Genomic DNA, 21118 nt, shown 5'->3' on the forward strand with positions numbered 1-21118 from the left:
GATGGCGGTGGTGACATCTATATCTGCAGAGCATGAAGAACCAGTGGCATCTACATGTACAGGAGATTATACAACTTTTAAAGCCATTCCCCGTGTTTAGTGTATATTTCGTACAACAAGTTTGGTATCGCCAGGAGTAAAGTTGGGCTTCTAGAACCGAACTCGTTCGTAAATCGAGTTCTTCTGTTAATATTCTCATTCTGGGCGGCAAGGCAGGCGACGCTCCGAGCCCGGCGCTGTCTGTGTGCGCCGATCGTGAGCCCAGTCGATCACGCCGCCACTCGGGAATCTCTCCTCCTCCTCCTCCTGAGCTGCTCTTCCCTTCGTCTCGCCCATAAGGGACGCGATTCTACGCGCCGTTTATCATGCAGCTCGCCGACCCTGCCACGTGCTGTGTTTAGCTCCCCCAGGCACGCGCGCCTCGCGCACAGTGAGACAGCTTCCCTGGGTAGTGATGTCGCACAATGGTGACCCAGGATAATGACGATAGCTCCACGTCGTCTCCATATACGTTCCTATTGATATGCGATGGGGCTGAATCCTAATTGGGCTGGATCAATAATTCTCTCCTGATTACGAGGCGTGGTGCCAATTAGACGCGGGAGCTGGTAAGTCAGCCTGCAGTGAATCGGGAGTCACTGCGCGACACCGAAGCCCCAATAATTGGCCCCCGTGGGGCCGAGCGGGCGGATGTGAGCGTCTCTCGGCACGGCTGCAGGCCACTGCCCGTGGCCATCGCTCCTCCTCCTGCGACTCGACGTGCAGGGGAAGCGTCGCCCTCGGGCTGCAGAGCGGGCGAGTTGGCTGCGCTGGGTGGAGCTTCACGCCTGGGCACTCGCAGAGAGTCGCCCTATCGTCGTGAATGCGGTGAAGTGTGATCTGTCGTGAATGCGGTGAAGTGTGATCTGTCGTGAATGCGGTGCAGTGTGATCTGTCCATCGCGAGACTCAACTCTTTACTTGACACGAGGAGGGACGGACGCGTTCCGTGAAGCAACTCGTGACGATTACGAAACTCCTGCGTCGACCGACAACGCTTTGTCACGTGCCTTGTCACGTGGTGATAGGCACTGCCATTCGTACGGCGCAAGGACATCGACCAAGGCAGTGGTTCTGTTGCCTGCCAGATTTTTGTTTAGAAGGTGAATCATCTAAACACAAATTAAGCACGAACACGTAAGTACAACAACTTTGTTTCATCAAACCCCGTGTGTTTATTAACATACTTTTGTGTTGTCTACGATTGAGAACCAGAGAGGTGCGAGGCGGCAGTAGAGGCGAAGAAGAGCCACTGGACTCGCGGTGACCACGTGGCGCAGACGCGGCCCGCCGTGGAGTCATGTGTCGGCTCCCCCTGGCTGGGGGGCCCGGCGTGTCCCGGCGCGTCCGGCAGAGTCGCCCGGCCGCCTCGCGTCCACCGATTGCCTCACGAGGCACGGCCCTGCGGCCTCGTCCCAAAGCCGTCGCCAATCATTAATTGTGCCGCTCCGCCCTGCTTCAAGTGACTGCGCCGGGGATTACATTTGTTCATTTCAAATTGAAAGGCGAGCGAGTGACAGTGTCGTGACTCAATCTCGTGATGGTTGTTTTTGGGTGGCAGGGTGGCCGCGAAGTGGCTTCACTGATGCTTCACTGATGCCTTTTAAGAAAACTAAGTTGTGGGTGAGATTCCCACGACGGGCGACCTCGTGTGTGGAGTTTGCATGTTCTTCCCGTGTTCCACATTGCGGGTGCGTGTGTGGGGAGCGGTGGCGCACATGGTTAGCGCACCCGATGACGAACCCGGCCACAAAAGTTCGATTTCTGCTCACGGCTAATGTCGCTGCTGGGTATCTAAATCGGTCCTGGACCTGTTTTAGGTCGACTCAGCCTGAAATGAATACCTGGTCTGGTGTGTAACCATCAGCACTGGGGAGACAAAAGGTGGTGCTGGTCACACCAGGCCATCATAGGTGCTCCCTACCACCACTTGCCACAACAGTCTGTTACATGTGTAGTGACATAGAACGGGTCACTACGGCGCCTAGCGCCAGTTACTGATAGAGAGGGGCACTGGGAGTGTAGAAGCCCTCTCTGCCAGCGAGGCACGCACTGTCACGGAGCGGGTCCCTAGGGGGCGTAGTGCTGGTGGCTGGCAGAGAGGGGGCATCTGAGGACGTAGCAGCCCGGTTGGCTGGCAAGGGCACGTGACAGGCCAGGGTAAGGATGTGGGCCAAAAGCAGAGGTCGCAAACGGGTTTTGATTCCTTATCCGTACCCGTACCCGGCCGCACCAGGGTCGCAAACGGATACCCGTACCCGGCCGGGTACGGGTAGCCAGGTATCGGGTAGGGTACGGGTATCGGGTACCCGATTGCGACCTCTGGCCTAAGGTGACAGAAGGGACACGTGGTGTAGGGCCCAGAACCTTCTGGTAGGTTCCAGAAGGGGACGTGGCCGAGGGCGGAGCCAGGCCACGCTGGGGGCATTAAAAGGGAGGTCCCGAGGCTGAGTCGGGGCTGTCTGCTGGAGTGGAGTCTTCCGTGCTGCGTCTTCCCCTGGGTCTTCGGTCTTCGTGCTCGGCAGAGTGGGCCAGGCAGTGTGCTGACTGTCCTGGCCCAGTGTACGTCGCTATCCCGTTGTGGTGCATACAATAAACGTGTGTTGCCTCCTGACTTAGTGTGTGTCTCTCAGCGAACCCACTACACATGCTATACAGGTGTGTGAGCCAGAGTCTCTTGTGGTACCTATCGTGTCTCCAGTCAAAACCACGATCGCATTCAGCCTCATGTACCCGACAACAAGCGGGTCTCGCCTGGAAGACGCATCGGTCTATGTATACCCCGGGCAATTATTGAAGGCGGGCCGGCATCGAGCAACGGCATGCAGGGTGTGGGTGATTTTGCAACGTTGAATTTGATTACAAAAAGCAGCGTGCCGTTGTGCTGACAGAAGGTTGGAAATCGGTGCCGGCTATGCCGTGAATCGCAAGCGTGGGGTGGAATGGTCATATTGACTGTCGGGATTACACGGAGACTGAACATCCGCCACTGTGGAGGCAGCAGCAGCAGCAGCAGCGAGGGTTGGTGGATCACCGGGACATGTCTTGAGACTCTGGCTCTCCAGGAAGAGGCGGTACAGCAAAAGTGGACGAATGAATCGACACCTGTTTCCATCTGTACCGGGATCGAGTGTTGCCCCCTTGCACGCGTGGCTTTTCTCTGGGTGCTGCAGATACCCGCCCCACGTGCATAACCTCTCAATAATTGTCTGAAAACGTCTTCAAATAAATGCATAAATAAACACCCAATGTTGCGGCAGGACCCTCCTGATAAAATAGTCGTACGACTCAGTGTAGCTTTCCCGCTTGAATACAGTTTTAAAAACTACTGTGACATGAATTAAAGTAGATGACGCACGTGAGAGACATCGTGGCGAGTGTGAAGCAGAGCGAGCGGGCTGAGCAGGACGCACCGCGAGACGGGAACATCGACAACGTCGCTTCCGCTACTGGACAGCATCTTGTGGGTGCTGCGTGAGGCCAAACTGCGTTGGCATTTGGTTTTGACGGCCGATGGGCAAGACTGGTGACAGAGTGGCAGCCAAAGTGGGGAAAATTCCCGAGAGGATGACCGTCGTTGAGACGATCAGCTGAGGTATCAGAGGAGCAAGCTGCAGGATTGTGGCATCATCATCATCATCAGGTCGTGGGTTCGATCCCGACCCTGGCGCCTGCTGCTGCTGCTGCTGTATATTTGGAGGTTGTGCGTCTCTCTCCCCGCGGTCACGTGGATTTGCATCCGGCTCCTCCAGTTGTTGCTCCACATTTGTAGAGACGCGTCTAGGACTGTCTGGCTGCTGCTATGAATGCCCACGTGGTGATCAGAGACTTCGTTGAGCTCTCAGTTGTGGCCAGGTCGCTTTTGACAAAGAGATAGCCCAGTGGGCCTTACTTGCTCAAATAAAATAAGTTTAGTTTAATCATCCTTGCAAGGCCGTGAGAGATGGCAGCGAAGTGGGGAGGCCTTCATCCAGCAGTAGGTCGAATGTGGCTCATGGAATGGTCTTCTCTTTCGTATGGCATTTTTGGGGATTGCATCAGATTACAAATTGATGTCGAGATTTGATTTCCACATTCGACTGCCTCAAGAGCAGCCGCGTGCATTTCTGTCAGATCGCCGTTGAAGAATTGGGGGCAGTCGTTCACGATGTGTGGCACGGTCTTCGATGTCGCACCAACACAGTCACAAACTGGACTCATTAATTTTCCATTTCTGGAGAAAGTGTCCCCACATCTTCCATGGAGTGTCCGGATCCGATTGAAGGAGGACCAAGATCTTCCTAGGCAGGTTAGATCCGTGTTGGAGGATTGTGGGGTTGCTGATGATGGATAGATGATGATTCTGTCACTCTTCCTGTCCTGCCGTTCTTCTCATCTCACAAGCGATGGGCAGGTCACGTGTGGTGGGGTAAAGTGCGAGTAATCCTCTTCCCTCTCATAAAAATGTCTGGGCAGTGGTAGGAGGAATAGTAGTACACTGGAGGATATCTCCAGAGCTCACTTTGTGTGGGTTTGAACTTCTTTCGCACCGTACGTAGCTAACTATAGTGGAAGCCTCTTCCGTCAGCAGTGTGGTGAGGCGAGTAATTGCAGGGCTGCACCTCTACCGCAATCATGGAAATTACTGAACTATATATATAGTTGTGTCTATATTATATCTAAACATGTGGTTATATAGTCATCGTGAACTCACTTCGCAATGTGAAACGAAACCGCGGTGACAGCATCATCGCGTGCATGATGGTGGGGGTTATGCAAATTCCCCACCCAACTCCCCCCCCCCCGCAGCTCCCCCCCCCCAGCTCCCCCTCTCCCCCCCTGCTCCCCCCCGAGCTCCCCCCTCCCTCTCGCCGTCTCTCTCCCAGCTCTCACGTGGAGTGTCGCGCGCCGCTCTTCCGAGCCACGAGCTCGGCTCAGCTGTGCAGTGTGCGACTGTGGCCACCAACAACAATGACGATTTTTTGAACCGGTCCTGGGCCTCCCCGAGGTTGACTCAGCCTCAAAACGTAGTACCTGTTGCGGAGTGTAAAAAGAGCCGCTCTCTCCAGCCCCCCCCCCCCCCGGGAGCCGCCCTCCCAACCGTCCCCCCCCGGAAGCCGCGCCCCCCCCCCCGGGAGCCCCCCCCGCCCCCCGGGAGCCCCCCCCCCCGCCACAGCAACGGCGACCCCCGCCCTGCCGCGGGACGCGCCGCCACACGCCCCGCGTGGCGCGCGCGACTCTCACCGGCGGCCAAGCGGGCGGTGAGCGGTGTTGGCGTGCGGCCCTGCGACTACTGCGCCACGAACCCGGACACCCGGGTTCGTTTCAATTATCTGAACCGGTCCTGGGCCTCCTCCCCTAGGTAGACTCAGCCTCAAATGAGTACATGGTGCGGTATGTAAACATCGCCACAAGGGAGACAAAGGCGGCCGGGCTTGGTGGTGGCCACCCACCCCCCTGGTGTGCAGTTCTGGCCTTCATAGGTGCTCGCTAACAGCACTTGCCCCAACAGTCTGTTATGGCTATATGGGGGATCTTTGTCTTGTCTTGTGTGTGACTGCCACTACCAACCAGGCCACCCGGGTTCGATTCCCGCTCGCGTCCACCAACACCGGTGACGATTATCTGAACCTGTCCTAGGCCTCCCCCTAGGTCGACTCAGCTTCAAATGCGTACCTCGTGCGGTGTGTAAACATGACATCGTGTGCCGTTCTGGCTTTCACCAGTGCTACTCGTTCGGAACACTTGTCCCAAAAGCCTGTTAAGGCTATATGGGGGATCTTTGTCCTGTGCTCCACTCTTGCGGTGAGCGGGTGAGTGGCCGGGTGGAGGGAGGGGAGGTGGGAGAGGGGGGGGATGGAGGAGGTGGAGGAGGGGGAAGAGGTGGGCGGGGGGAGGGATGGAGGAGGGGATGGAGCAGCTTTATAAATCTGCAGGAACCAGCAGCAGCCTCAGACGCCACCACGACGACGGCGACGATGATGGCTCGGGTCTCTGCTTCGTCCCGACTTGCTCTGCCGATGACGATGATGACGATGATCGCGATGCTGCTGCTGCTGCACTCAACGTCAGCAGGTGAGTGCCACTGCTGCTGTTCTGTTGTAAGTCTAACTTCGCTCGGTACGTAGCCAGCCGTGATAATCGGATGTGTTGACGTTGGGGAGAGAGAGAGAGAGGGTGTCGCGTTAGAACAGAGGTGGATGCATCGCGTTGGCAACACTCGCCCGTCACCTTCGTGCAGCGCCTCTCACGAGCGGGTGGAATCCGAGGGCTCTCACGACAGACATGAAACTGGAATGAAATTGAGGAATCACTGTCGAGACAGATGCATCGGCGGAACGAGCGCGGGAGCCCTCAGGGCTCTCCAAGCAGCTGCAGCACTGAGGTCCAACCCAGTTGCAGCAGCATCTGTTGACCGAAGCTACAATGTCGGTGTGGAAGATGGCTAGCCACTTTCTTTGTCACCAAGGTCAGGTCTTTATTGTACGGCACGGCCCACACCTCGCTCTCTCCTGCAGTCTTCTCTCACCTGGCCGAACCGCTCCCACCTGACGCTCACCCAACCATCGAGCTCTTTTTTCTCTTGAATGACCTGGCCAGTCCCCTTGGTCCCCGTACCCGGAGCAGTCAGAGCGTGGAGTGTTGCCCCCCCCCCTCCCCCTTTATGTCTCTGTCTCAGTGTCGGACAATCACTCCACGTGTGTGTGTCACGACTGCTGGTGCCGGTCTTAAGCAAGTCCGCTCAACTCCACGCCCTCCCTCTATGCGGCCAAGCAGAAGCTGCTTGGGCATGCGGTGGCTGGGCATGCGGGCTACATGACCCAGCCAACGCAGCCTTGCCTGCCGGAGAACATCACCGATGGGACTGTGTCCAATTCTTTCCAGAATCCGCGGGCTCCTCGCACAATCCAGCCCGGTTACACCCCGGGTGAATTGTAGGCAGGCCAGCCTGAATCAGTCAAGCCGGTGCACGTGTCCAATGGGAGGAATCGACGTGTCACGAGCATCGAGAAGGGAGGGCGCCTGTCCAGCAGCACTTGTCCCAATGGTCTGTGAAGGCTACATGGGGGATCTTTGTCTTTGTCGGCCGAGCGTCACTCCGCCAAGGCAGCCCCGGGCCCGCCTCGGGCGCAGCCCTCGCACCGCACAACGCTGCGGTGCTCAGCGCCCTCTGTCCGGCTAGGGCCACCCTCGCTGCGTCTCTGCCTGCTAGTCGCGTGCCTGCTCGTGTGTCCTGACCAGGGTGACAGTGCCCTGACCAGGGTGACGGTGCCCGTGCTTCCATTTTTTGTTTCCCCAAATAGTGGCCGTGAAGCTCGGCTCCTGCCCTACGCCGCCTCCTGGCGCCATGGGGACGTGCGACGAGGCGTGCGCGGGCGACGAGAGCTGCCCCGGCGAGCAGAAGTGCTGCAGCAATGGCTGTGGCCACGGCTGCGTGGAGCCGCAGGTCCTCGGGCCGAGCGGCGTGAAGTTGCCGGTTCTCAAGCCGACCCAAGTGGAGCTGGGAGAGGCGAGCCTGAGCGACGGGACGCTCCGAGGTCGGTAGAGTTCGTAACGGCACCCTGCGGATGTACAGAAGTCGCCCTCGTCGGTGTAGGCGGTGGGGGGTGGGGGAGACCGCAGGGATGCGTGGCGGGGAGCGAGCTCCCAGCCCGTGGAGGGCGACCCTCGCTCGCGGGGTCAAGGGTCGCGTCCCGTGCCCAGCGCCGCGGCGTGCGGTTGACGCTGGAGGTGACGCAGGCGAACCCCGTGCCAGCCGAGCGCGGTTCCAGCCGGGGAGCTGGAATGATGGAACTCCCCCTCCCCAGACGGAAGGCCCCCCGACGTGACCTCTGTGCTCCCCCTCCGTGACCTCTGTGCCCACCTCCCCGACGTGATCCCTCCCCACCCCCTGTGACCCTTGCGCCCCCCGCCCCCCGCCCTTGCCTGCGTGCAGGCAAAGTGAGGCCAGAGGTGAGGCCCGGGTGTTGTCAGGACCCAGACCCCTTCCCCATCCCACGCTGCAAATGGAGGAACGACCTCTGCCGCGGTGATGGCGAATGCCCCGGCGTCCAGAAGTGCTGCCCGCACTCGTGTGGGAATCGCTGTGAAGACGTGAAGCCAGGTGGGAGGGACGCGGAGGGACTCTGATTGGGGACACGGGGCATGGGGACACGGGGCATGGGGACACGGGGAGACACAGAGAGACACGGAGGTTACGGGACTCGTTGGTGGAAGTGCGTTGTCAAGCGGCGGACAGCTGCACGGCGCATCACAGACCCGATTTCGAGTCCCGCTCACGGCCAACACCAGTGACGATTGTTTGGGCCTCCTCCCCTAGATCGACTCTGCCGCAACCGAGTACCTGGTGCGGTGTGTAATCATCGCCACGAAGGAGACAAAGGCGGCCGGGCGTCGTGCTGCCCCCCCCCCCCTCTCACTGGTGCCACTCGCTAACAGCACTTGCCCCAACAGTCTGTGACGGCTACACGGGGATCGTCTTCTGTCACTCCCGTGATATTCTCTTTTTCAGTGAAGCCCAAGCCCGGCGAGTGCCCATTCGTGGACACGAGGCTCATCCGCTGCGCGTACCGCCCACCGCTGTGCAGCGCGGACTGGCAGTGCCCCGGGGATCAGAAGTGCTGCAACACGGGCTGCGTGACGGCCTGCAGCAAGCCCGGTACGCCACCCTGCGTCGTAACAGCCAAGTGGAGGTCACGGCATCCTCGCCACCACCACCATCACCACCATCACCATCGTCGTCGTCGCCGTCATGCATAGCCCTCTCAGCAACAGCAACAGCAGCAGCTCGATTCATATTCCTCCTCCTCCTCGTGTCTCCGTGGCAGCCCCCTCTGCCGTCTGGAACGCTGCTGCTGCTGCTGAACATTCACAGCAGCAAGCGGCAGCGCTCAGTCCGCGCCGACTTCTCAGAGACACCGAGTGGCCCACCCCTCCTTCAGAGACCCCGCCCCTCAATCAGAGACCCCGCCCCTCATTCAAAGACCCCGCCCCTCATTCAGAGACTCCGCCCCTATTTTAGAGGCCCCGCCCCTCCCCCACAGGCCCCGCCCCTCCCTCGCCCGGTTTTGGAACAACGCTCATCTTGACTCCGCTCCTGGAGTCGCCGTCATCACGTCCGTGTGAACTGGCGCGCTCGGTACAAGTTGCCTTACTATGATTATTATGCCAATATGATCATCGTTATCGTTATTAGTATTGTTTTGCCTTTATGTACGGTGGTTGCTTCAGTGCGCCAGCAAACTTACAAAGCCGCTTGGGTGACGTCCTCGTCTCCCAAGCAATCCGAAGGGCACCTCCCGAGCGGCAGCTGCCCCTGTGCGGCGCGACTCGGGACCGGCCTGCGAGCGTGGATGAGGCTGATGGTAATCGCCGTGCCGCGTGCCATCCCTTATCGAGTAGCCGGCGGGATGAATGTTTTGCCGTCGCCGTTGTGATTCTGCGCGAGCCCCGCTACTGCCCGGCTTGCCTTCGTGTGCCTCGCTGAGCCTTGGGGAAGTTCCCGCCGAACGCCGAGCATCCCGACAAAGGGCGCACGAGGCTGCAATGCGGGATTTAGAAACACGGGGGGGGGGGGGGGGGGCTGGGGTCGTGGGTGTCACGGAGGACACGGGGACGTGGGAACACGAAGTGCAGGAACGCCGGGACTTGAGCACAGGGGACACGGAGACACGGGGACAGGGAGGCACAAGGACACGGGGTACGGGGGTCAACGCAGAGCTGGTCCCTAGGAGTTACGGCAAATCGGGGTGACCGCCCCGGGCCCCGCGCTTTGGGGGGCCCCCGCGCTTGGACGTCACGGCGTCAGATGTAATACTTCAGGTTTCGCTTGAAGGCATCGGGAGGTCCACACGGCGTGATTTGCCCCGCACCGCCCTGGGCAAGGGCACAAGAGTTGCACAGGAACATTGCACGCACACGCAAGGTATGGGGACACTGGGGCATGGGGCTGTGCCGAAGTGAGTTGCGGGTTGCATGGGGTGCTACGGTGGCGAGATGTTGACTACCTCACTTGGTTCACAGGAGGTCGTGGGTTTGATCCTGACACTGACGCCTGGATTTTTCTCCGGGTCCTCCGGTTTTTCCTTCATTTAGAATCAACATGCCTTGATAGTATTTGGCAGCTATAATTTTGCACTTGATAAGCCACTTCGTTGAGCTATCATTTGTGACCAGGTCGCTTCTGTAAAATAACTGTATAGCTCAGTGGGCCTTACCTGGTCAAATAAAAAGTCTGTTGAGACGCTCCGTAAGCCCAACGTCGCGTTGTGTTTGTCGAACGTAACGGGTTGATGCACGTGGCTCGATTTCCTTTCCCCCGCTGCAGCGATCGTGAAGCCCGGCTCCTGCCCAGCGATGCCCGTTGGCTTCAAGCCGACGTGCGACATTCGCTGCCTCAACGACGACAGCTGCCCCGACGACCAGAAATGCTGCAGCAACGGCTGTGGCCGGCTGTGCTTGAGACCGGCCTCGGGTATTGGTGAGTGTGTAGAGAGAGTGCTGTGCCAGGCACGCTCACCAGTCGCTCACCGCCTCATCACGCCGAGCACGCTCACCAGTCGCCTTGTTGTGTGAGAGCAGCTGCTGCTGGGTGACGCTGCGTGTGTGGAGGGGAGTAGAGTGAGATAAAGAGGGGAGAGGTGGGAGAGTGCGTGGAGGGGAATGGAGTGAGATGAGAGGGGAGAGGTAGGAGAGTACGTGGAGGGGAGTAGAGTGAGATGAGAGGGGAGAGGTAGGAGAGAGCGTGGAGGGGAGTAGAGTGAGATGATAGGGAAGAGGTGGGAGAGTGCGTGGAGGGGAGTGGAGTGAGATGAGAGGGGGGAGATAGGAGAGTGCGTGGAGGAGAGTGGAGTGAGATGAGATGAGAGGGGAGAGGTAGGTAGGACCGTGAGTGCCATTTTAACGTTGGCCTGGGATGGGACTTGAGGTTTTCCAATTTAAAGTTGTTGGTTGGAGATTCAGTTAATGAAGAGTCAATCATTAAGTCATGCACAGTACTTGGTGATGCTGCTGCTGCGTTGGGTGAACAAGCAAAGAGAACGAAACTGCAACACATTCATCGATAATGCTTCCTTAAATAATAAATATAGTACTGTAGAGCCAATCCTTCGAGGCCATTTCCCAAATGTGTCCAGGCAAGCGCTCCTTGCTGCCACGCTGGCTGCGTGAGCGATCTCCACAAACGCGTGGCCCCGAAGCTTCTCGTCTCCCCCTCTCTGGCCCCCGTGTGCTGCTGCTGCTGCTGCAGCTAAAGTGGTGAAGATCGGGATGTGCCCCGTCCACGACTACTCGGGCATCAACTGCTTCCGCTACGAAAACGGCTGCAGAGGCGACGCCTCCTGCCCCGGCAACCAGATGTGCTGCAGCGTCACGTGTGGGGTGGGCTGCGTGGAGCCGGAGCCAGGTGAGATTGGGACTGTCCCACCCACCCCCTCCATCACCCCCCCCCCAACTCCATCACCACCCCCACCCAGCCCCCTCCATCACCCCCCCCCACTCCATCACCCCCCCCCCCCACTCAATCACCACCCCCACCCACCCCCTCCATCACCTCCCCCCCACTCCATCACCACCCCCACCCACTCCCTCCATCACCCCCCACACTCCATCAGCACCTACCCCCTCCATCACCACCCCCACCCACCCCCTCCATCACCCCCCCCCCCACTCCATCACCACCTACCCCCTTCATCACCCCCCCCACTCCATCACCACCCCCACCCAGCCCCCTCCATCACCCCCCCCCCCCCACTCCATCACCACCCCCACCCACTCCCTCCATCACCCCCCCCCCCACTCCATCACCACCCCCCACCCAGCCCCCTCCATCACCCCCCCCCCACTCCATCACCCCCCCCCCACTCAATCACCACCCCCACCCACCCCCTCCATCACCCCCCCCCCCACTCCATCACCACCCCCACCCACCCCCTCCATCACCTCCCCCCCACTCCATCACCACCCCCACCCACTCCCTCCATCACCCCCCCCCCACTCCATCACCACCCCCACCCACCCCCTCCATCACCCCCCCCCCACTCCATCACCATCCCCCACCCACACCCCCCACTCCATCACAACCCCCACCCCTCCATCACCCCCAGCCCCCCTGCATCGGGGTGGGGGTGGAGTTGGCTGCGTGGTTGCGGAGCCAGATGACACCCCCCCCCCCGTCTCCCCCAGGGGCACGCAGGGCACGAATCAACAGATAAACAAATTTAATACATTTTAAGAATTATTTTTTTAAATGTTCATTAAAAAAATGTTTACCTGCGGTCTACCATGGGCCAAGCCCGATTAACGCATCCTGGCTACCATAGACCGATGGGCCGGCATGCAAGCAAGACCCACGATTTACTTAATAGTGAATATTATTACCTTCTAAATATCTGTATCAATACTGTCACTCTGAGACCGTCTTCTTCTGAACCCAATGCAAGGTGCAACTAAAATGCGGTAAAGTGAGAGCCTGACATGTAATTGTATACGGGGTTTAAAACACCCGTAGCTATGTCAGTAAAAGTGAGTAGGGAGAAATGAGGTGGGGGGCGCAGTCGTGTCTTGCATAGCCCCCCCCCCCCCGTCTAAGTAGGGTGTTGCCCCCCCCCCCCTGATTTAGCAGAGCTCGGTCCTTGCCTTGCCACCGAAACTTTTGTTCCCAGCACAACGCGAGATGGAACCCCTCCTGGCGCTCCGAGCTTAGGGACCAGCAATGGCTTCATGTCCCGTCTCAGCTGTGAGCCCTCCCATCACCCCGCCCCCCCCCCCGCCCCCCGCGTGCTCGCCGCAGTGGTGAAGGCCGGGCGTTGCCCGATCCGGCGGGACACCTTCTTGACAATCGGCTGCTCCGGACCGAGAGAGGACTGCACGGGCGACGCCGGCTGCCCCGGCAAGCAGAAGTGCTGCCTCGCAATGTGTGGCGTGGACTGTGTGGATCCCGTGCCAGGTGAGGTCGGAACCCCCCCCCCCCACCCCCCAAAACAACAACAACAGCAGCCGCCATTCTCGCCACGAAGGGGCGGTGACGTCACCACGACGCCTGTGCAAGGCTATGTGCACGTTAAGGCCACGTGACGTGTCGAACGCCCGCTGGCAGGAGGTCACGGGGCAGACCCAGGTGCCGCGGGTCGACTGACAAAGATGACCCCCCCTCCCTCCCTCCCACACACCCCATCGATCTGCCCCGTGGACACGGGGACACCTTGGCGAGATTCACTGGCGTGTTCTGGGTGCACCTGTTATCGTCTCTACCTCATCTTATTGTATGTTCATGTAGAGAGAGAGAGAGAGACATGGGCGCCTTAGTTAAAGGCGCTCTGTGAGATGGCAAGGGCAGTGCACAGGCCGAGGAATGGGCGACCTTAACAGAGTTCACATGGGGGTCATCTGGGGTGGGGCAAGATGCACATTTTCAAATTTAAATGTAAAGCATAATTCTTACATCATTTGTATGCATAACGTGCCCAGGACACAGCTTATGTGTAGCACTATCCGTCACGCTGGCACATTGTTTGATTTTCAGAGTCCATTGGCTGAGTGCTGCGGTGAGGTTGATGAAGAAGAGGAGGACGAGGAGGAGGAGGAAGAGAAGGAGTTCGCTATGGCCGGCTTGGCACATCGTCCCACTTCTCCACGCTAGCAGCGAGGGGCTTCACGAGGAGCGATCCGCGCATCCCCCCCCCCCCCACCTTTCTGCCGGCCGTATGCGGTCTGCAGCTCTCGCTCGCTATGTTCATTCTACAGCTCCCGATGGCAGTGTCCAATAAAGTGCTGTGCTGTGCTATGCGCCGAATCCTGTGGCCGAGTGTCTTTGTGTCCGTGTGCTTGCGTCTTGTGCTCTGCGGCGGAACGTCGCCCTGTCACGTGACGCACCAGCCCAGCGCGCGAACACACGTGACCACACACGTGACCACGCGTGAGAAGACACGTGACCACACACGTGACCACGCGTGAGAAGACACGTGGCCACGCGTGAGAAGACACGTGGCCACGTGGCCACGTGCCCACGGCCACTGGGGAGCAAGCGGAGCCCGGTTCGTGAACCAAGCGGTCGGGATGATCGGCTCGGGTTCCTTTCTTAGTTTTTCAGGAGCAGGTCGGCGCAAACGATTATCGTTACCTCTGAATGTTTGTACCACCCAGGTTCACGAGGACAGCGATCCCTCACCCACCACGTTTTTTCACATCCCCGGTATTTACGTATCCCCGGTTTTCCTTTCGGCACACCAAGTTTCTCATTGCGGCACGAGGTTTTGTGTATCCGCGGTTTCAAATCGCCCCGCATCGGTGTCCCTCCGTGCGTCGCCGCATCTCCCAGCTCCCCACCATCCCTCTCTTCCCACCACTCTCTCTCGCATAGTGACTGGTGTAATGCGTGTGGACGTTGTCGCATTGCTACGCATTATTTCCGCCTTTCTTGACCTTTATTATTAGTTTATTTGCATGTATTATGCCCTTAATCATGGCCCCTAAACGTGCAACCAAGAGCGTGGACAAAGCTCCTCTGGGGTCTGTTTTGCGGTGGTGAGACTCAAGAGTTCATTGGAGCGGACACAGCAGGTTTGGTATCCGACAGGTATTTATTTTAATTCATGTGGAAGTTATCCTAAAAACAACTGAAAGTTTGCAGAGCAGTTACCCAGCCGCGCCCAAGGCACCAACTAACCCATCCCCCAAGAGATGTTTTGAACTTGCACGGTAAATGTATGGAATAAAAACAACGTATGTTGTGTGCAAAACATGTCAAATGCGGCTGAACCTCCCAGCCTCCGCGTGACCTGGGACCCGCGATGCTGCCAGGTGGTGGCGGTGCACGTGACCTTCCGTGGCAGCAGCAGCGGCAGCAGCAGCAGCATCATCGCGAGTAGTTCAGTCGCGATGCGTACACGAATGTCGCCGTCAACCGCAAATGGTTGAGCCACAGGGGCACGATCGCCTCGTGTGGTCTCCTTTTTCAGACGGTCGCGTGAGTGAATGGGTGGGCTAACGATGGTTTTAAAAGTGAATGTAGATGCGTGACTTGTTGAATACGTGGATTGGTTAATGAGCGAGTGAGTTTATTTTACTTGTTTGGTGAATGAGGGGGTTGGTGAATGGGTTGAGTGCGTTGCTATGTGGAATTGAGTGACTGTTATTAAGTGGGTGACCGTTAGTAAGTGGGTGACTGAGTGTGTTAGTGGGTGAGTGAATGGGTTTGTGAGTCGGTGAGCTTCTTGGTGAGTGTATGTATTGCTGAATTGGTGAGTGGGTTAGTGAATGGCTTATGGAATTGGTGAGTGGGTTAGTGTATGCGTGACTTTGGTGAGTGAGTGGGTAAGTGGAATTAGTGAGTGGATTAGTGTGAGTGAGTAAGTGGCCGAGTGGAATGGGTTAGGGCTATACGGTGGCGAGATGTTAATTATCTCGCCTGGTATACAGGAGGTCTCGGGTTCTATCCCGACCCCGACACCTGTTGTAAAGTTGGAGTTTGCGTGTTCTCCCCGTGGTCACGTGGATTTTTCTCCGGGTCCTCCGGTTTTCCCTTCCACATTTAGAAACAACATCACGCGTTTAGAGTATTTGGCTGCTTTACATTTCCACATGATAAGCCACTTCGTTGAGCTATCATTTGAGGCCAGGTCGTTTCTGAAAAATAGATTGATAGCTCAGTGGGCCTTACCTGGTAGAATAAAATATAGTAAAGCAAGTTTGACCTGGTGAGTATAAAGTGTTTTGGGTTAGGTCACATAAATGCGTGTTAGAGAATAAACCCACAGCTTTTATCATTTGAAATCAATGGTAAATGTTGCGGGTTTGCTCTCTAATACACCAGTGTGCTAAAGGAACCGAAGTCACGAATTGACACGTTTTGTTCACGTGACAACCTTACTAATTGGCTGTGTCGGTTAGAGGTAAGTTTACGACAACACAATTACATTTACGCGATCTGAGTGGCACCGGTGAGTGGGTTGGTAAGTCAGTGGGTGAGTGAATTGGTGAGTGGGTCCGTGAGTAGGTGGGTGAATGACTGAGTGGCATTGGTGAATGGGTTGGTAAGTCAGTGGGTGAGTGAATTGGTGAGTGGGTGAGTGAATTGGTGAGCGGGTCCGTGAGTAGGTGGGTGAATGGCTGAGTGGTATTGGTGAATGGGTTGGTAAGTCAGTGGGTTAGTGAGCAAGTGAGTGGGTGAGTGAATTGGTGAGTGGGTCCGTGAGTAGGTGGGTGAATGGCTGAGTGGCATTGGTGAATGGATTGGTAAGTCAGTGGGTTAGTGAGCAAGTGAGTGGGTGAGTGAATTGGTGAGTGGGTCCGTGAGTAGGTGGGTGAATGGCTGAGTGGCATTGGTGAATGGGTTGGTAAGTCAGTGGGTTAGTGAGCAAGTGAGTGGGTGAGTGAATTGGTGAGTGGGTCCGTGAGTAGGTGGGTGAATGGCTGAGTGGCATTGGTGAATGGGTTGGTAAGTCAGTGGGTTAGTGAACAAGTGAGTGGGTGAGTGAATTGGTGAGTGGGTCCGTGAGTAGGTGGGTGAATGGCTGAGTGGTATTGGTGAATGGGTTGGTAAGTCAGTGGGTTAGTGAACAAGTGAGTGGGTGAGTGAATTGGTGAGTGGGTCCGTGAGTAGGTGGGTGAATGGCTGAGTGGTATTGGTGAATGGGTTGGTAAGTCAGTGGGTTAGTGAGCAAGTGAGTGGGTGAGTGAATTGGTGAGTGGGTCCGTGAGCAGGTGGGTGAATGACTGAGTGGCATTGGTGAATGGATTGGTAAGTCAGTGGGTTAGTGAGCAAGTGAGTGGGTGAGTGAATTGGTGAGTGGGTCCGTGAGTAGGTGGGTGAATGGCTGAGTGGTATTGGGGAAATGGGTTGGTAAGTCAGTGGGTTAGTGAGCAAGTGAGTGGGTGAGTGAATTGGTGAGTGGGTCCGTGAGTAGGTGGGTGAATGGCTGAGTGGCATTGGAGATCGTGTGCGCCATGGACGGCTCAGTTCAGCACTCCCCTCGATGGGGGGGGGAGCGAGGGGAGGAGGTGAAGGGATCCTCAATGCCACGCACGTGGCGGCGGGGGGGGCGGTGGGGCCCTGTGATGAATGTGCGCGCGCCGGCTCCACTCATCGCAGACTTGACACCGGGGGGAGGGGTTGGGGTGGTTGGCGAGTGGGGGCGGGGAGGGGGCGGGGAGTGAAGGGAGTGATGCTGGGATGGAGCTGAGCACTGTGCGGAGTTTCCATCTGCGCGCCGGGATGTGCGGGGAGAGCACCCTGCCTTCGCGGCTCCTGCTGCCCCTGCTGCTGCTGCGGCTGCCCCTGCTGCTGCTGCTGCTACTGCTGCTGGCCCCGGCGATGCCCTCCTCCTCCTCCCCCTACTCCTACGCGGTGCCCTCCGACAGGTGAGCCGCACGTGCCGCGTGGGTGGCTCTGCGAGCCACGAGCCGAGTGCGAGCTGCGTGTCTCCGCTCTGGGCTGGCGGGGTGGGGGTTGTGGGGGAGGGGGGTAACGGGTGGGAGGGGAGGGGGGAGTGACCTCTTTGCCCTTTACGACCATGACCTCCAAAGGCGGCCGGGCGTGGTTCTGGCCACACCATCGCACCATCGATCGTGTACGCCGTCCCGGTCATGGAGACCTGTGTCTTTACACCTGTGAGTGTACCTGTCTATGTAACTGTGTACCCCACCTGTGAGTGTACCTGTCTATGTAACTGTGTACCCACCTGCGCACTCATCCTTGCACTGACCTTTTCACTCAAGCTCAGCGCGTACCAGCTCACATGCGAGCACGTGTATCTGTGCGCTCGCCTGTTCCCACTTGTGCCACTCACCCACCGACTCACCTATGAACTCACCTGTGCACTCACCCACAGACTCACCTATGAGCTCACCTGTGCACTCACCCACAGACTCACCTATGAGCTCGCCTGTGCACTCACCCACAGACTCACCTATGAGCTCGCCTGTGTGCTCACCTATGAGCTCACCTGTGGACTCACCTGTGCACTCACAGCGAGGTGTGCCCGGAGAGCAAGGGTGCTGTCGGTGGAGTATCCGTGTGTGCGCGCCAACGGGGAGCGGACGACGTGCATCAGGTGAGGGGCGACCCCTGACCCCTATCGCCTCGGCCCCCCACCCCCGTATCGCGCCCCCCCTCTCCCTCCCTGAGATTTGATTCTCTGATTTTGATCACAGTGGTTTTGCCGAGGTTCGTAGCTCCGGGCTGAACCCTGACCCTGACCCCTAACCCCGCAGCATCAACGTTCACACCACAGTTCGTCTCCTGTGTTGTCACACCCGTACTGTCCACCTCTTACGAACACGCCCGATGAACGTGGAAGAGTAGGCCAAATACCGACGACAGCGTTCGCTCTACAATGTCGCGGAGCCTTCCGAAAGGCAGTGGCGTGAGTAGGTACTTGCAGGCGCTGCGCCTTTAGCTCCATGATAGGAACCCTCCCTCCCCCCATCCCCCGCTCCCCGGCTCGCGGCCTCTCGCTCCACGCGGCAGGGTCCCAAATGTGGCACGGCCCTGGCGAAGGCGGGGGGAGGGGGGAGGGGGGGGGACCCCCACTCAAGGGGTTCTCTGTGCCTGGGGCCCGCGCCAAGGGGGGTAGCGACGCACACAGAGGGGGTCCTGTGCGGGGACCCCCGTTTCACAAGGACCCCCCGTGGGACCCACCCCGGTCTCACGCCCCTGCCGGGAGTTGCGGAAACAACGGCGGCTTCTGTCGGGCGCACGCGCCACGCGAGACGCGCCACGCGCTGTGGCATAACACACAGTACAGTATAACACACTACAGTACAGTATAACACAATAACCACGCTGTGGTATAACACAATAACCACGCTGTGGTATAAACACGATAACCACACTGTGGTATATTATAACACACTATAAGTATAACACGATAACCACACTACACTCTAGTATAACACACTACAGTATAACACACTATGGTATAACACAGTATAGTGCTGGACACCCATCCCCCGTGTGCCGTTCCGGCCTTCATAGGTGGGCGCTAACAGCACTTGCCCCAACAGCCGGCGTGGGTTACACGGGGGATCTTTGTCTCTGTGCCTGTGTCTGGCTAGGAAGCGATGCTGCAAAGGGTACCGCTTTTGTGCTGGGACAGTGTCTACCTGAAGGTGAGAACGCCTTCATCTGGCCCAGAGTTTCACCCTCGACTCCCAGGAGGATGTGTGGCTGATGGGAAGTGTTTAAAACATACGTTCTGCTTTTTTACGTGGAGGAAAACCATGGGTAGTGACGCAGATATGAGTCGCATTGCCCTGCGTGTGCGTTGTGTTGCCTCCACCCCACACCACTCTGCCAACTCGAGAGGTGCATCGCAACGTTGAGACGCTGAGGTGATCGTGGCCAGGAATCGAACTCGGATGCCAGGTTCAAATGGCAGTATTTATTTAACACAGGCTCAGAGGCCCAACATGTCAAGAGGCCAGCAGATACTCCGATTGAGAGTTCAGGTACGAGAGAGAGAGAGAGGCAGAGACTCTCCCAGAGGGAGAGGTCACGAATCTACTTCCCTGAAGTGTCGCCATCCCACGTGGCAACCAACAAGCGAGGCATCTGGTCCAGGAAGATGAAGCAGATTTCTCATGAAGCAGATTTCCATACCTGTCAACCCCTTATCAGTGCCCTACCTTATTACAGACCAATTCAGTCACCCCGTGCCCCTTGTGAATCTCAACGTTCATCCTACAAAGTCCCATCACAAGGGAGAAACACAACAAATAAAAAACGAATGTTGCCCGTGTTGAAGCGTCTGTACGCCGGATGGACCTGAAATCTCAATTTGCCCCGTGTGCAAGAACACGGGGTGAACCCGTGTGGGTTGACAGGTATGGACTTCTCATGGAGCAGGAATCTTGCACAAATCACAAGATCTCTCACATGCCAGATGTCTTGTTCAAGGTCCAGATAGCTCACAAATTGGAAATCTCACGGAGCAGATGTCTTGCACGTTGACGAGATGGAGTGGATCCAACATATGTGAGCTCTTTCACCTCCCTACTCTGCCCCTCCCCTCTCCCTGCGACCCTCTCACTCGTTACCACTCCATGCCCCCCCCTCACCACTCGCATGTTGTCTGTCATATGTTTTGTAAAAACAAAAAATCTACACGTCGAATAGTTTAGATGTTCACAACGTCCAGTGAAAGTGATTTGTGTTACTGTCAACGGTAAACATGGATGTTCAAGCTGTAAATAAGTCTCCCCCCCCCCACTCCCCCCCTCTCCCACCCCCTCTCCCACCCCCCTCTACCTCCCCCCCTCTAACTCCCCCCCTCTCCCTCCCCCCTCTCCCTCCCCCCTCTCCCTCCCCCCCCTCTCCCACCCCCCTCTCCCTCCCCCCCTCTCCCTCCCCCCTCTCCCTCCCCCCCTCTCCCACCCCCCTCTCCCACCCCCCTCTCTACCTCCCCCCCTCTACCTCCCCCCTCTCCCCCTCTCCCCCTCCCCTCCCACCCCCCCCCTCTCCCTCCCCCCCCCTCTAACTCCCCCCTCTCCCTCCCCCCCCTCTCCCTCCCCCCTCTCCCTCCCCCCCTCTCCCACCCCCCTCTCCCTCCCCCCCTCTCCCCTCCCCCCTCTACCTCCCCCCCTCTCCCACCCCCCTCTCCCACCCCCTCTCCCTCCCCCCCTCTACCTCCCCCCCTCCCCCCCCTCTACCTCCCCCCCTCTCCCCCTCTCTCCCACCCCCCCTCTACCCACCCCCCTCCCCCCGTGTAGATGTGGACGTGTGTGCGGGCTCGCCCTGCGAGCAGCTCTGCACCGACCACTTTGGCCGCGAGCTCTGCGCGTGCCACGCGGGGTACCGCCTCGAGCGCCGCCCGCGCGCGCGACCGCCCCTACTGCCTGGGTGGGTGGGTGCGAGACAAAGACAAAGATCCCCCGTGTAGCCTGAACAGACTGTAGGAGCAAGTGCTGGTAGCGAGCACCTACGAAGGCCGGAACGGCACACCAGGAGGTGGTTGTCCACCACCACACCAGGCCGCCTTTGTCTCCCTAGCAGCGATAATTACACACCGCACCAGGTACTCATTTGAGACTTAGTCGACCTCAGGGAATCCGGTTCAGATCATTGTGACTGGTGTTGGCCGTGAGCGGGAATCGAACTCGGGTTT

The 21118-nt window shown here is 58.1% G+C and overlaps 1 protein-coding gene across 1 annotated transcript; it reads left to right on the forward strand.

Annotated features, from left to right (window-relative positions):
* The first annotated feature begins 5953 nt into the window (after positions 1-5953).
* On the forward strand, positions 5954-13809 carry LOC144731421 (uncharacterized). Its single transcript, XM_078612444.1, has 8 exons — positions 5954-6092; positions 7322-7555; positions 7954-8121; positions 8530-8676; positions 10345-10497; positions 11266-11421; positions 12808-12963; positions 13540-13809. Exons 1-8 carry the CDS (start codon positions 5996-5998, stop codon positions 13551-13553), a joined length of 1125 nt encoding a protein of 374 aa, XP_078468570.1. The 5' UTR covers positions 5954-5995; the 3' UTR covers positions 13554-13809.
* The last annotated feature ends 7309 nt before the right edge of the window (positions 13810-21118 follow it).

The sequence above is a fragment of the Lampetra planeri genome, chromosome 39 (genome assembly GCF_965212315.1).
Source record: "Lampetra planeri chromosome 39, kcLamPlan1.2.h2, whole genome shotgun sequence".
Classification (NCBI taxonomy): domain Eukaryota; kingdom Metazoa; phylum Chordata; class Hyperoartia; order Petromyzontiformes; family Petromyzontidae; genus Lampetra; species Lampetra planeri.